This window comes from Mycteria americana, chromosome 4 (genome assembly GCF_035582795.1).
Source record: "Mycteria americana isolate JAX WOST 10 ecotype Jacksonville Zoo and Gardens chromosome 4, USCA_MyAme_1.0, whole genome shotgun sequence".
Lineage (NCBI taxonomy): Eukaryota > Metazoa > Chordata > Aves > Ciconiiformes > Ciconiidae > Mycteria > Mycteria americana.
The window spans coordinates 74376977-74394450 of record NC_134368.1 but is presented as its reverse complement, the minus strand read 5'-3'; the positions used below and the strand labels follow the sequence as shown (position 1 = coordinate 74394450).

The 17474-nt window shown below is 37.8% G+C and overlaps 1 protein-coding gene across 1 annotated transcript in view; it reads right to left on the bottom strand.

The window, feature by feature from the left end:
* IQCM (IQ motif containing M) overlaps positions 1-15490 on the bottom strand; it is a 107490-nt gene extending 92000 nt beyond the window's left edge. Inside the window, 4 exon segments of the mRNA XM_075500518.1 lie at positions 3832-3902; positions 7660-7750; positions 13066-13369; positions 15392-15490. Of these exon segments, the coding sequence (XP_075356633.1) occupies positions 3832-3902; positions 7660-7750; positions 13066-13369; positions 15392-15490 (565 nt within the window).
* Between the last annotated feature and the right edge of the window lie 1984 nt (positions 15491-17474).

The following is a 17474-nucleotide window of genomic DNA, read 5'->3' as shown; positions in this document are numbered from 1 at the left end:
TAACTCACATCTTTAGCTATCCAGCTCATTGAAAGAGAAATATTCTGCATTCTATCACCTTTATAAGAGGAATAACTTATAGCAGCAAATAAAGAGAAAAAAACAGCCTCAAAGTTCTGTTCAAAAGATTTCACACTTTTTCTGAGAGAAGGAGGAATGAAAAACAGGCTCCAGGTTAACCTGCAAGCCCCTTAGGCTCTTGCAGGCCACAGTGGACTACCAGAAGAAAAGAATCAGGGCTACTCCACAGCTTACACTACCTTAAACCCATCTAGTTCCTCTGTATCCTATTACTCATATGAACTTTATTCAACAAAGGTGAGTAGAAGACAGCAAAAGAAGCACATCTACTTCTCTTCCATCAGTCTCTACTCACTTGCCCACTTTTGCTCTTGTGGAATGTCTCTCCAGTGTACTGGAGGAAGACTGCCAGCAAGAAACACCAACAAAAATATGTGTTGCCTCTCCATCATGCAAGATGGTAGTATGAACCTTAAGAGGGTCATGGAAATACTGTAAGGAGCTATGTTAATAAGCTCAAAGAACATTAGTGAGAGTTATTCTTATTATTATTAATGTTTAAAAAAAGGCAGGTTGCTAATTATTTGGCATTAACAAACAAACAGATCATACTCATTCTGTACTATCACCAAAGTATCTGTATCCACTTTGCTGTAACTGTAAGCAAAGTGGATCAGTAGATCTTAGGAGTACATATGTATTTTTATGTATGGCTTGTGATATACACACAAACACTGATGTTAATGTACAAGAATTGATGTTTGCCTACAGCCTTAAAGCTCTTGCCTCATATTTTTAACTGAATGAATTATTTAGCTTTTTTAACAGTGTATCAAGTCTCTCCTACAAGAGAAATGACAATATTCATAATTTAATATGCAATTTAGACTCAAAGGAATACAACCAAATCTGTACAAACATTTACAGAATTAGTTAGTTTTTGTTCCCAGGAGATATAGAAAAAGCTCTGGTCCACTGACTTTACAAGACAGCTGGACTAATGTCATTTGCTAAATACATTTTAGAATTAATCCTGACATTTTTAATCAAATAATTTACTGGTTTTTACTGAAGACTTAGGTATTCAGCTAGTTTGACAGCTGCTTGAATATGGTTTGAGGAATATTGGCATTAATCATTGAATAAATTATCAGAAAACATATTTTTCTTGCAGATTCCTAGCCATTTTCACCACTATTTATCAGTTCCTAGCTCATAATGATAAAATCCACTAAGCCTAAGGAAAGAGTCACTTTTATCTCAAAAAGAGGAATAACATGCAGTTTGTGTTCTTTTAGTATATTTTTTTAAAAAATCATATTTTTACAAATGCATGGACTTAAAAGCTTTAAAAGCATTAAACAGCAGATTTTTAAAAACTTTTTCTTTGAAATCAACATTTTTGCAGATATTGCGAGGCTATAATTATGAGATTTTTATAAAGATATGTAACAAACATCATCTCATAGCTGAGCTGATGCTCAGCTTTAACGTTCTCTACCTACAGTACAAGCGTACAGGTAGTACCGATAAAAAAATCAGTTATTTTGTTTTAAAATATGCTGTCAAATTATGTTCCTCTCTCTTTTCATTCATGATCCCAGCACTGCAATCTAATCTGCCAGCATTTACATAGGGAAATTTGGACACATCTAGGGCTTGCTCACATATACGAGCTCAAAGAACCAGAGTATATGTTTCTGACTGATAGATCCAAAAAGGTCACTATCACAAAGTAAAATCAGCTATGTTCTTTAAAAAGGACAGTTACAATATTTTGCAAGATGGTCTCAAATTTTTCTGTTCCAGTGAATAGCATCACAGCTTTCTCAGTGACTCCACAGAGGTTTCTACTCTTCATTGCATACAGCGATGTGCACAGCATCAGCGGTAGGAGCAGGATACCCAGCCTTGTTTGCCAGCAGATCTGGACCAGCTAGGAAGGAAAAGTAATCCTGTGCCGAATAGACTGTAACAGATTGCTTCCTCCTTGTAATGAATGGAGGACCAAAGCACAAACTGTAATTGAGAGCTAGCTCCCTGCCTGATCTGATCCGGAGGTGGACAACTATAGGCTGCTGCTGAGTCGGTTTAAGGCAAGTTGTCATGCTGCAATTTAAACCTAAAGAACAATCAAATAAAGGTTTTCAGAGCCTTTCTTTGCCTTTTTAAACAATATTTACAAAACCAGATTGTCGATATAGTCTAAACATTCCTGTTCATTGAGACGGCAGTATCCTATTGATAGTAGCTTAAATCAGTTCTTTTTTGCCTGCTTGCATGAAAATTTAGATTTTGAAATGTGTAAAAGACCTAAACAGGTCTCCTAACATTGGAAGACAGAATGGATGTTAACTCGTTCTCAATACCTTATTGTTTCAGAATCCATTGGCTTTTCATAGTCTTATACCAAGGCTATGAATAGTTGAAATAGCCTTATACCAAGGCTTTTCATATCTCCTTATACCAAAATTATAGAGCGCAGAGAAAAAGGGAAGATCAGAGCAGACAGATCATTTTGTTGCTAGCAACAGCCTACCTGGGGACTTTTAAGTGCAGTAGATTAAGAAAATGTTTAGTGATTATCATGATTCAGAGCCCAGTTAAGTCTGTGAAAGCCCTAAGAAGCATTTATGGCAAACACATTTTTATTGTTTCTGTTTATCAAGGAAAACTCGGGTCAGATAACTGTCTTGTTTTCACAAGAGTCAGATCTTTTTATCTATTTCTCAGTGCCCTTTGACTGAAAGAGATGGAACTGAGTAAGTTCCTTAGGTCTCAAAAGCATTGTCTCCAATTTTGCATCAGGAGCTTTTACTGCAGATCTCTTTTCAGTCATATTATTTTTAGTGAGTTTCCACAAAGGAACAGGAGTTCAGGCTCTCAGCTGGCCCTGATACTACAGTGGCTTAGGCCAGTGAAAAGCTAATACAAGCTAAAGTCAGGATTCAAGCAGTCAATGCTGGCAAAGGGAAGACTCAGCTGAGGGTTACGAGATCCATCCTGCAAGATGGAGGTGTCAAATAATGAAGGCTGAAGCAGAATTGGGCTGGCTGTTTGGCAGCAGGAACAAGCTGTGACAGGAGGCAGGACAGAGGGATACATATCCAAGAGCCAGGATCAAGAACCAAGGCTGTAGCAGACAGAAACAGGTGTTAGGTCTCAGGATCACAGACCAGAGCTACACCCGAGTGCCTGATGGGGAAACCATCAGCCAAGCTTTCAAGCCCGTATCTAAATCCCTGGGGGACAGACTGTGGCCAGGCCATGTGACTGTTGTTTGGATTGACAGTGATTAGGTGCTCAAGTATCCAAGTAACGTTTGGAAGGGGTTTGACGCATGCTAGAATTGCTCAAGACAGGAGGGGGCACACTTGACAATAGTACTGTCAGTCAGCCAAAGTCTTGGTACGTGCTCATGTATACAAAGAAATATGTGTAATAGCTCACAGGAAAACAGACACCTTTCACTTTGAATTTGAAGGACAGAGCATAAAGGTTTCAAGTAAGCCAGCAAAGCCTATTCAGTAGGAGGGGATTAGGAGATAAATATGGAGTGTTGTCCCTGAGATACATGGATTTACAAAAAAGTCTGAAATTAAAAAAAAAGAAATAAATTTGTCTAGCATCAATGCTGTAAACCTTTTGAAGTTTTGTAGAACATTAGAAAGAATACACTCAACATGAGGAATTTTTAAAAAATACCTCTCCCTCCAAAAACTCAAGATAACTTTTCTTTTCTAATACTCAGTACAGGTTAATCAGATTATATCTCCTGTCTGTACTGGAACAGAATTTACTCCTCTTTACCTTTGTGTGTGATCTGAAACCCAGCAATACCATATGGTCTATAAGAAGCACAGGGTAAATCCAAGGATCTCCTTTAAAAAAAATTTTAAAAAAGCAAAATTTTATCTTTTCTCTATCTCTACAAGCTTACATTGTGAGCTAAAGTCTCATACTGTGTAAAATATTATTTCAAAATATGTTTTTAAACACTTAAAAGTCAAAATTAACCATTTGAATAAACACTACCTTTTGGGTTGGGGACTTTTTAATACTAGAGTTTTTAATTTCTAAATTAGCTGTTCTTATTAGATGTGCTTAAAGTCATTACAATCTAAAAACTGCTTTGTGATAATAGGAAATAAATTGATGACTTCATTCTAGTTCTTCACAGAATGACTTCTGCCATTGTGACTGTAATTAGCTGCCACTCATGTTGGTATTGTGGGTATGGAAGTCAAAGAATGAAAGTAAACAAATATTTTCTATGGTAGCACTGCAAAACACAAATTTGTCCATATTGGTAAAGACGACTGGGCAAGTGGCATTGCCTACAGATATGCTGTAGCTGTTATGTGAATAATAGGTGTCAGTGAGACAAGGAGAATGACTTCTGTGAAGCTTCATTCTCTTTTGGATGGGTGGGAGCAGGCTGGTCTGGCTTTTGCTTCTTCATAGTCATGCCAATCTGTCTGCTCATCTGTTCACGGGCTGCTCTGTGGAGTAATTCTGTCAGTTCCAGATGTTTCATTTATTCTACCATTAAAACAATGTGGTGTGTCGCTGTCATGGTGGGTAATTTTCAGAAGTAAAAATGTATATTCTATTTGAAAAATCAATTACTGAAAACTACTCACTGTTCATGAGTACCAGTCACATATTTGCTGAATTTTAATTCAGTCATGGAGATTGTGCTTTTGGCTCCATTCAATATATCAATACATTATATTAATATAAATAAGCTTATCTAATGTGTTTTAACCTAGCTGCTTAACTATGGTTAATTTTGCATAATGCGGTATGCATAAAACATACTTATCCCAGGGAACAAGTTTGTTCCCATGGCCAGTTTCTAGAACTGTTGCGAAGTAACTAAGAGCCACAGGAGCCTCCATGGGATACGCACAGCTCAGTTTCAGTTCTGGCTTGGAAATAAGGCTATCAAGAATTGCCATAGTCAACAGCAACACAAAGTGCTTTTAAAACTTAAGAACTTTATTCCACACCTGCTGTGCAATGATGGTCACAAGGATCCAGATATTATCAAAAGATCAACAGGAAATTCATGGGAGGGAAATCACTATCACAACTCATGTATGTAATTGAGCTTGGTATTTAAGTATGCCAACTTGTAAAGAATGCAAATTTTTTTCCTATTTTATTTAATAGCCAAATTCATGTTCATTAAGATCTAGGATACAATATGTATAGAAAGTTACTAGAGGCTTATCAGATTTCATCAGTGTTAAAGGTATTTAACCTTTTGCTCACCCCAATACCTTGTGATACCCACCAAGAACAGTTATCATCCAGAAGTATAGTGCCCAATTCTGCTCTGTTACTGAGATATGTTACACTTTCCAAAGATAAAATCCAGATTATATGCCTCAGTTTCAAATCTCTCATGTTCTTAGTTTTAAATCTCTCTATAAAAACAGTGTACTCCAGGAGTGATCAGGAGGCTGATCTTAAGTTGTTTGTGAATTCCAAGTGTGAAGGAAAGGTTACATGAGATACTGAGGCTGAAAAGAGGTTACGCTGAAAGCAACATAAGATGAAATCGCAACTATATTTTATTTTTCCTTGGGAGTGTCACCACTGGAACCTTACGTAAATTCCCAAGGATCTGGGGAGATTAAATGAGCTTTCATGGAATTCTTGAAGAATCTTAAGAGCCTGATGTAAAAGAAAGCAAAAGAGAAATTCTGAATAGGATTTTCCATTGATTTTGAGTTTAGCGTTCATGTTCATGTACTACTGATGACGGTGGGCCACTATCAATTGTATTTTCTGCACTTCAATAGATACATACAATTGCAGTGGATGTGCATGTGCCCTTAAAGTAGCTAGGCAATGTGTTCATGTTACTATCTTCACTTAGAAAACACATAAGAAGGTGCAAATGCAACCACAGGTGTGGTAGATTGTAACACGCACACACAAGGATTTCCAGTAAACAGGGTCGTGTCTGCAAAATGTTGTCACAAAGGTGGAGGTAAACTCAAAGTAATCAAAAAAGAAGCCCAAAAATTCAGGATTATAGACCTCAATGCAAAATCCATTTGTGCATAGCCATCCTTCCCCCCTACTTTTTCTGCTTTATAGTGGTTGTCTTTGTTTGTTACTACCTACTTCCTCCCCTCATTATGATTCCACTTCTCTTCTTTATCTAGGTGCACACAAGAACTGGGGGATGGAGAGGTGATACTAAACAGTGGAAATACTTCAAAATCATCAAATAAACATTTTAGTAAATATATTAAGGTTTGTTCTTTTTGAATGGAAGCAGAAGCAAATGAAAGCTCTTTCATAAGCTATAATTTTGTCTTCCTTTGACGATACGTGGAAAGAAGCAGCCAAAGCTCACCAATATGGCTAAACCGTTTTCTGTGAGCAGCCATTTCATTGTGCTCACGCAAGGCAAATATAATTACCCTGCTAAAGAGATAAAATGATAAGTCTCTAAAACTACACACTGAGATCTCTATATTCTCCCACCAATATTTTAATCTCAAATTGAAATTGAAAATGTTCCACTAAGAATGTTTCTTAAGGTGCTAGAATTCAGATGATAAAAGGAAGTTATTGTCAACAGTTTTGAGGCATTATTAGAAAGCTGTCTGAAATGGCAATAAGGATGTTTGAGAAATCTTTAAAATTATCAAAAGCATAAAGCAACTTTTGGGAAGATTCAGCTCACAAAATATGAGCCAAGATTGCAAATAAATATCCATAATGGGTTAGAGTGTGCTCCATTAATCATGTTGGTGGGTGGGCATGTGTTTATACACATAGTCTCATCAGAGCACATGGGCTGCAGCCATGAGTAAATACTAACCAAAACAGTTAAGAGCTGTGCAGCCCAGGTCTATGCAGATTCACAAGAGGTGGTGCTACCACAAGGGAGAAATGTGCCACAGAATAATTATGCCATGCTGATTGGAACAGAGCAAAAGGAAAAGCTGATTTTTGGGAGCAGAACTGGGTTAAATCTTCAGCTGCTGTAAATGACCACCTCCTTGTTTAGGTCGAGGCAACCAAAGACCTTGTTCTTTTTGTAGATATTTGTAGTTATTGCATAACTGATGTTTTAAAAAGGCAAAATAGGTACTCTAAAAATGATATAAATGCATCTTTTTTTTTTTTTTTTAAATTTCCATTTCAGTAGTGTTTTACTACATTTCAGTAGTGGTTTAGTTTGGGTATAGGGCCTGACCAGAGATCACAGGATGTAAATATGAGTTTGACCACTAAAATCAATGGGAAAAAAAATCAGGAGTTTGAACTAGTAAGTTTATAAATATAAAAAGGAAGGTTCAGTTCTTCTTACTATAAGAACTAAAGCCTTTAAAGTATATCATTGGAAAGAGAGCTCATCCTGCACTTTTCAGTGAGATCTTGGGAATAATCTATACATTCAAGAGGCAATAGTGAACTCCATAAAAATAAATGTAAACAAGTAAACAAACAGAACTTTTATTCCTAGATTTTGTAGAACTTTATAATTTCTCAAAGAATTTACAGTGAGAAATTTACAGTAAATATATAACCTGTAAAAAGGCAGAGTCAACTTCTTATTTAGCTTTGAGAGGAAAAACAATTAATAGTCCAGTCAATTATCCCAGGTCTTACCTGAGACATGAGAAGTTTTCCTTTTTCTCATTCTCCAAAGCTCTGCTCAGAGAGTCAATCCCGGGCAACAACTCAGTTATACTTATTCTCTCTATGAAAAAGGCAAGTGATATAACAAAGATTTAAAATATATTTATTTCTATTCATATAAGCACAGCCAGCTCAAGAGAGACACAAAGTCATCATGTTTTTCTACAAGAATATGAGAAACTTCTCCAGAAAACTACAAACATATGCACATACTGCAAACAGACATCCTCTCCAATGTCACTCTGCATTTAATTTTGGACTCCAAACCATTATGCAAGTGGACCACACACTCCACATAGCTCTCTGTTTTATATTCACAAGCACGGAGAAAACTAAACCACTTTTAAGCATAAAAATTTCTTTAGAAAAGATCTTATTAGGAATGTACACATACAGCAATTGTCTTAGAAGTACCAAAGATAGCAAAAACATTCAATAGCCTTCAAATATGTACACTATAAGTACTGTTCCTTTCCCATCGTTCCCTTCAGAAGCTTTCCTTAAACAATAAAAATATTCCCTCTGTATTTACTTCCCATTTACTTCCCCAAATTGACATATTCTATTTTTAAAAAATGTTTTACGTTTTGGACTGTGTTCACACACAAAGACAGATTAATTTGGAAGCTTTCTGTTTCTTTTAGTACCCACATAATCATATGACAGTACACTATGGGCGAGGTAGAACTGAAGATGCTCATTCTTCCAAGCTCCACCATGCCAGTTCAGCACGCTGGCAAACAGATCGTTATTCACGTCTCTTGCAAACACTCATACTTTTCAGAGAGAAACAAAACACTGGGAAGAAAACAAATGAAGTCCCTTAATATCAGTAAAACAAAGTGGAATACAAGTGTGAACTGTAATTGGAAAGTAAAGAATATAGGGGGATTCAGAAATCAGTCGATTCCAACTCATCCTGTGAAATCCTCTCACCTCGCTGCAGCAGATGCAATGCAGCGCATGCAACTTGCACCCAGTAACAGCTCATTCCCATCAGCTTGGCAATATGCCCATATAGTCTTACCACACTCAAGTATCAAACAGAAAAAAAATACCACCAAAGAATGTATCTCTATTAGCTGGAGTGCCAAACCCGGAGTAGCAGTGCTGATGTCTTGATTTGTACCTGCTTAGGAATATAAAGTTCCCCCTGATTTATATTGTACTTTACAATATATCACTCTGAAATCAAAGATCACTCTTCTTTTGCATTAAAATGTGTATATGTTGATTTAACACACGTAAAAGTTTTTTCAGTTTCAGTGCCATAAGTAAATTCACACACTCCACAGGGCGAGTTAGGCAGGCTGCATATTTTTGGTCTTCTCTTTATTTTGGGTATTTCCTCAGTTTTGTGTTCAATACATTTCTGCATTTTTGCAAACTCTGTTTTAAACAGAATGACCCTAAACCCATTCTCCTCTGAGTTGTATAACTTTCAGTCTCTTTGTTCTTGTGATTATTAACATGTCATTAGCTCCTCAATCAACAGAGAATTTTCCTTGGAGAATATGAATTTCAAACGTAGAAACCAAGCAGAAAAATTCTCTCTTTGGCATAAACCTTTCAAGATTTCTTTATGTATCATCAAGTACATGGAAAGGCTTTACAGGACATCTGTAACTTCTCCAGCATGCAGTACACTACTGTTCCAAATGCCAGGTACACATCTTTTATGAGAAGACAATATTAGCATTAATCCCATGGCTTTTCCAGCTGATATTGTCTTCCCTCTTTGCATGCAAGTTTCCAACATCTCTCTCACATTTTGACACTTTCATTTCATACTTCACAGTTTTATTAGCACTTTGAGCTTTGAAAGATAGCTCATTTATTTGCTATATCTAGATGCCACAAAACTTTGAATATGCTATAGAAAGATGTAGAGCAAGATAGTGATGGAGTAAAGTCAGACTTTATTCTGAAAGCATTCCAGAAATCGATCTACTATAATTGCCCTTTGTCTAGAGTAGCAAAACCAGCAGTCCTGCCAGACTGCAGATTCATGTCTGACAATTTGCGCATTGTATAGTTTGTTCAAAGATCAGCCATTCTGATATTAACACACAAGATATGGTGTCAGGCGACGACAAAAGTTCCATCAAGACTATGTGTAATTGTTCTTTAAGATATTTATCTTATATAGCCTCTATGCAAATACACATTTGCATAAGTACAAGCAAGAATGGTTGCAGGCTTCCATGCTAGATTCCTTTTCAACCTAAAGGAGAGGTGTTTTAGGTCACTACTGTTCCCTGAGATCTGCTCTCTCCTTTTCTCACTATCTATTTTCAAGCCAGCCCTTTCTTCACCTCTTCTCCCCCTCTGTATCTCTTCTCCCCTCAGCCAGCCATCATGGTAGGTGGCAAGCTGAAATAAGTGGGTGTGCAAGAAGATCCAGAAGTTCTCAAATCCAGAAGCATTATTGTCTCTAAATGAAGGTAGAAAGTGAAAGGAAGGGTTTGGTCATGACTTGGCGTGGGGGGACAGAATGTGTATCAGTTACCTTTGAATACATGGTGCAAGTTCTAAACAAACCTGTATGGTTCTGATAAAAGTAGGTCTGTTTCTGCAGCATTGCTGCTGTTCCGCTCAATGAAATTTTCAATAATAGTAATTCTCTTCCTTCTTGCAATGTGCAGGGACCTTACTCTCTAAAAGTACAACCATTTAACAGCCAGAAACATTGGCCAAGACTAACGCTAAGGCAGAACATGAAGTCATAAACATGCACAGATGTTACTATTTGAAAACATTAAAGAGGTACTGAAGTTCCTGAGCACATCCCAAGTTGTGTTGATTTCAGCAGTAATGAGTCATAAGGGAAGAAGATACTACTAAAATTAAATGCCTGGGACACTTTTCTTTGCCACTTACATTTAGCAAAAAAACAACAGTGTCTTTAGAAAAACTTAATGGGAAGGAGAGCACTCAGAAAGACTGACGTTACCAAGGGCTAATATGAATAAATCTGCTTGCCTGTATTTATGTGGTTAAACAAATGCAATGCTAATGCATTACACATTTCTGATGATATCATGGAAGGCTCAGGAGATCTAATTTCACAAGTATCTAAAAAAGGTTAGTGCTGAAGGTTACAGGAAGTTATGAAACTGATTGTTTTAGGGAAAAGTTTATTTAATGGAATTTGGGCAGTTTCATAAACATAGCAAAGAAAGTGGGACTACTCACACATTCTGTGCCAGTCTTGCTCTGATTCATAATTGCATTGAGTCTACTGAAATATTCAGTTAGGTGAGCAAACACACTCAGGAGGTCTTATTTTTTTAGAAAATAGAAGTCCCTGAACTTTTTCTGAGTTCATTTTAGTAGTAGCTCAAGCCTACTCCAACATGCAGAAACAGGGATTTCATGCTGAGCATGAAAATTTACCACAGTGTGCTAACACAGTTATTCTCATGCTATCCTTTCTGGAGCTATCTTATCCTTGTATTCCAGAAGAAAGGGCTCCCAAATTAAGAAAATATTAAAAGAGATGCAACCCAATAGCTCTGTTCACTTTGGCAAGCACAATTCAAGGTTTCAGAAAGCTTTCCTTAGGGGAGAAAGTAAAATCTCTGAGAGCTGTCTTGGCCCCTTATCTACTAGAGAACTGGAATTTTAACTGAGGCAGAGAAGAGCTAATATTGCCCATTTTGCACTTTTACCAGTACAAGAATAAAGACACACAGAAAAAGAGATAATTTAAGGTATGGCTGTGTTACTAACTCAAGGAATAGGGTACCAAAACTGGAAGAAAATGTGAGTTCATGAAAAGAGAAATTTCAGATTTTTTCCCCCCTTTTTTGTTGTTGTTCAGAGATTCTTTTCTTCACTTTTCTCTGTTGTTTAAGGATTCTTTCTGTAGAAACAACTTTGCCCCAGACACTTTCTCCCCAGAAATGCTCTCATTTTCTCTCATGCCTAGAGAGAACTACTTAACCACACATACTTCAATAAGAAAGCAGGTATCAGTCAACATCTCCTTGCTGGGCCCAAACGTCGCTAATGAAATGAACCAGTGCACGCTCCATGTCACCTTTTACAAAGTGGTCACCTACATATTCACCCACATATCACAGTATCAGTCTCCTCTATTTATTGCTGTTTGCTGGGGTTTGACTCTAGATACTTAGGTATCTAAATTTAGATAAATACATTTAGTTTTAGTTATCTATCTAAATATATAGATGGATACTTATGGAGAAGCTGGTTTGCTTCAGCGTATTTGAAATGAGGTGCCATCCACCAAAGGTAGGTACAGTCTTTCTTGATGGGAAAAAAAAGTAAGTAACAAATCTAAATGTAAAAGTGGATCTTTGGGGCTTCAGAATTGCCAGGTGGACTTTCTCAACATTCGTATTAAATTGCAAAGATCTTTTTTTTCCCTCAGAACTTGCCACGTTGAATGGCTTGAACATTTGCTCTACAGAAAAGGAAAAATCAGACTTACATATATTTTCCTTCAGAGATATGCATCCAGCAGCCCCTTATAACCCTATATGAGTTTTGTTTTACCTCAAGGAGAACTAATGAAAGTTGTTAAACTTATCAGCTGGCTAGGTCTGAAAATGCTGGAAATATTTCTACGATGTCTATTACAGTAGTTTTCTTTTTTAGCAGATGGCAGGGGAATACATGAAGCCAGGACATTCTTGTTTAAAAGGGTATTAAATTCCAGTCTTCAAAGCAAAATTAACACAGAGATGTGTGGAGAATGTGTCCCCTTCTGACACACAGAGTTCAGGGTCTTCAGTGAAAAAAATTCTTTAACTTCACAAAAAGTGAAGTTCCCTTCCACATCATGGAATAAATAAATTGAGCCCAAACCAGGACCAATCACATGACATCACATGAATGCCACAGAACAGTCACATGATTCACATGACATCTTGCTTCATTTTCTTCCACTCAGAGTAACTCAGAGAGTTGTTGTGAGAAAACGAATAAGGGTCATATTCAACATAAAAAACTGTTGGCTGAAAAGACACCACTTTGATGGAAACTGGAGCTTTTAGTAAATTAGTATTTTGCATCCAAATTATCTGCTTTCAGCAGAAAAAGTTACTTGTGAGAAACAGAAGACAACAACAAAAAAAACCTTTCCAAGATTGTGTTCTGTTCAAGATTTTTTTCACTGTGTAGTTTTGCTAGTGTTTGTTATTCCTAAACCAAGCTACACTATGCTTACAGACTGAGAAGATTATAATATAGCTCATCAGCTGCATAAATCTATTAATGGACAGGAAAACTACCAATGTCAAGGCACATGAGCATGTGGCCTCATGACAAAAAAGGCAGCAGTGGGCAAACAGGAAAGTGCTGAATTTCTTCCTCTTTAAAAAATTACACATGAAAGGAAAAACTTCTCACCTTCTTGCTCCATAGCGTACTGTGGAGATAGGTAGATGTAAGCCTTATAACTTTTGACAGACTTCTCAGAGAACGTAGGGCTGAACGTTACAGAAAGTGGTCTTTCAGGTAACTTGTACAATCTTTTTTCTAACCAAGAATCTTGCTGAAAAATTCTCTTCCAGCTTGCCTTTCCAAAAGCTTTGGTGTCGTAAGAGTTGGCATTATTTTCCAAAATAGAAGGAGCACTCACAGGAGTCTGAGTTGAGCCCCAGCTGCAATAAGGTATGGAAAGTTGCTGGGAAGATACAGACCCATTGCATTTCTGTTGATAAAGTGAATATGTATGTTATTAAGAGGATGATAGTTTTTAATTATTTCTTTTGCACTGAATTATCTCCAAGCCCCTGATATTAAATAAGATAACAGTGAAATAAACATTTAGTTACCTCAGAAATGTCACAAGTCCAACAGTGGCATTTCCCTTCATTTCCCTTATGAAGCTTCTTCTGACTGCAAAATTTTTATATATAGGCTAAGTGCCCAAATATGAAAATCTCTGGCAAGAACCCATCCATCCTTGACCCAGAACTTTGAGATTAGATTTTACACCTATTTAACAGCTGGTCACTTAGCATTGGCCTATTTGATGCAAATAGTCTTCCCTTTAAATAACACTCATTTCCATTTATTAGAGTAATTCAATTTCCTAAGGACAGCCTAATAATACAGCTGCCCCATTATGCCATGGATGAATGTAGTCAAATACTTGTAATTATATTTTAAATATGTTACTGCTATTTAGTATTCTATCACACCCACAGCATGGTTGGTAGCTCACAGATGTGAAGTACAGAGATCCCTGTCTTATCTAGAGAACATACAGCATAGGTCCCTGTTCTAACAAGATGCGCTATATTGGTGCATTTTGTAATACTCATGCAGGTAAAACTTCTAGGGCTTTAATGAAGAAAAGTTTAATTGACAATCATTTTACACACATATCTATAGGTAGTTCAGCAGAGGTGAATTACTGTAGTAATTACACAGTATTTTAGAAAGTCGTCCTTCCATCTAAATTCTGAGCCTGGTTTTGCTGCAGGCTGTAATACCACAAAAGAGGGGTGCATTCACAAGGATTCACAAGGCCTCAACTACTCTTATCAGTAGGTGAAAATATCCTAAAGGTCTTTTATAACTAAGCCAGTTCCTCTTGGAACCAGTAGGAAGGGGCTGTAGAGAAAACCAGCCTCTATGCTGGAACAGAGAGCACAGACTAGACTTGAGAAGGGTAGCAGCTGAGCAGGAAAAAAATCAAAGGGAGAAAGGTTTTGTAAGACAGATTTTAAAAGAAATGGGTCATGTGTATCAATGCATTCAGTGTCACAGAATTTCTAGCTTCAGTTAAGGACATAAACAAGTTCCCACTTTGGCGTCAAATGACATCAAAATTCCCCCTTTTCTCTCACTCTCCTGAAAACAAAGTGTCTGTGATAAAATGTGCCCAACATCCCATCCACCCACCTTAAACTCTCCCCACTGTACATTCTGAGATAGCCCTGCAGTGGCTTCCTGGGCCCCTATCCAGGGACGCAGCAGATAACACGTATGCTCCTGCCATGGCCACACCACCTCAGAAATGAGTACCCCAAGCACAATCCTGGGGAAGGACATCCTCGCAGCATGGCTTCCTGGCTGTCGTGGTTTAGCCCCAGTCAGCAACTAAGCACCACGCAGCCGCTCGCTCACCCTCCCCCCCCGGTGGGATGGGGGAGAGAATCGGAAGAGAGAAAGTAAGAAAACTCAGGGGTTGAGATAAGAACAGTTTAATAATTGGAACACACACAAAAAAATAATACCAATAAAAATTGTAATGAGAAGGAAAACAACAAGAGAGTGAGAGAGGAACAAAACCCAGGAAAAAACAAGTGATACAACTGATCACCACCCGCCATCCAATGCCCAGCCAGTCCCTGAGCAGCAATTGCTACCCCCCTGCCAACTCCCCCCAGTTTCTATACTGAGCATGACGCCATATGGTATGGAACAGCCCTTTGGCCAGTTTGGGTCAGCTGTCCTGGCTGTGCCCCCTCCCAGCTTCTTGTGCACCCAGCACAGCATGGGAAGCTGAAAAGTCCTTGACTAGTGTAGACATTACTTAGCAACAACTAAAACATGAGTGTATTACCAATACTATTCTCATACTAAAATCCAAAACACAGCACTATACCAGCTACTAGGAAGAAAATTAACTCTATCCCAGTCAAAACCAGGACACTGGCCAAGCCTTGGGTGTAACCCGTCCCTGCCTGGTGATGGCAGATCTGGGCTGCCCCGCTCCTCTCACTGGGGTGGAGGGATGGGAGCTGCTGGTGGTCCCACAGCAAGCTGCTGGCTCCTCTCCTTTGGGAGCTGGTGGCCTGCGCTGCACCCCAACAAAAGCCATGTTTGTGTTGCTCTGTGTGGTGGCACATGCTTCTCCAAGCTGCTACAAGCAAGTTGACCACATCCTTCCACGGCACAAATACAGTAGGCTAATGTGCTCAAGCTATGCCTGGACTGCCCCCCTCTATCTGAATATATGTTAATATATTCAGATATTTAATAGTCTTGGGTGATGGAAGGTAAAGTAAGCAAAGCAGGTAGCTTTTAACCAGTTCTATGACAATTTGTATCATCTGAGACCTTCCTCAAGAGGTTTATTTTTAATCTGAATTTGTTGTAGGCTCCTTGAAGCTTGTGACTTCCTCCCCCACCAACCCTCTGTTCAAGATGCAATAAGAGAGACTTTGCATTCTCCTGTTGACTTCATCCTTTTGAATGGGCAATATTCCTTCCTTTATCCCTTCTTTGGTGCCCAGATGAAAAAATTTTCAATGGTCAGAAACAATGTTGTCTTCTGCTTGGTAACTTAGAGGTGCTGGGTGATATTTACCCTTTAAGAGCTTGTTGGCTTAATGATGCCTATTTGGATTCTAAATCAGGAGAATCATGTGAGTTTTCGAGTATTTTAATAAAAATCACCACAACAATGCACTGTTTGGAGAAGGCAGCTAACAGTTATTTGGCTGTATGTGCTAAACACAGCAAGTAGTTTGTGCTAAAGTATAGTGCTAAAATATAGTAAAGTAAATAATAAATAATAAAGTAATAATAATGTAAATAATAAAGTATTGTGCTAAAGTATAGTTATGTGCTAAACAACATTTTATGATGATGACGGGGTTTATTCATAAGTCAAGAGAATCTTTTCTAAAAATTATCATCTGCATCCTGGGCTAGTCACTTTCCAAACTTGTGTACAGATGCAATCCCAAATTCAAAGCACTTACAATCAAAACCAAGCAACATTAAATGAGAAGGAAAAGGAAGAAAATGCAGCTATCCTCAACTGCCTTTTCCCTGAACATTATGAATTAATTATTTTCATGAGACATTTAATTTGACACCAGCTTTAGAAGGGATGTGCAAAAGAGAGTAGTTTCCTATATAGCTTGTCTCAAGAAGGATATGATCTTGTCAGGCACAGGAGAGGCACAAATATAGCACTAATCAAATTTGTTTTCATTAGAGAGGCTTAGAGAGTACTGATGGTGTAGTAGAGGTAAAAGTACATAGGACAAAAGTAAAGCTGTGGAAGAAACTCGAAGATAATGAATAGAAACAATATAATTTAGCAAGAAGGAAAGAGACAGTAAAAGGATTGAAAGGGTATGATGGGCAATAGAGATGATCTGGAGAGATACACAGTCTGGGGATAGTAAAGCTGGAGGCAGGAAGACTACCAAAATGGGTGATGAGAACCAAGATGGTAGTTGCAGGACACGGGTCAGAAACAAATCACCAATATAAAAATAGTAGTGGATGCAGTGCAGAGGAAAGCTCTTTAGGGACAGATAGAAAGCCCCTGGCATTGTCACAGTGTGAAAACCAACAAACTGAAAGAGATGCTGTAGAATTAAGCAGAGAGGTGGGTAGAAAATTAGGAGAATGTTTCACCAAAGCCTGCAAAAGATACTATTTTCAAAGGAAAGATTGAATTGAAAATGTTAGTGGCATAAAGAAAATAAAGGAGAGAAAAGAGTGGAAGACATTCCAAGCAATTCCAAGATTTGGCTAGCTGAGAGGAGTTTCGGGAAAGTGTTGAGACAGAAAGCTGACTAGAAGTGACTCGAGGTGCAGTTACAGAAATGAAGTAAATACTTCTGTTTGCAGAGCCAAGCCAATGAATTTAGATTTCTAAAGAGATGGAGCAGTGGAAATTACTGAAGGGAGACTTGCCTGCATGTTATAGCTTGAGGTATTGTGTATAGATAGATAACTATGTGCCCCACAGCATCTATAAACTGCTTAATCAGATTGAACCGCTCTTTTTATAGTATATTTTTCTATGGAAAACACCACCACATATTTAATTTCAAATCATTTAC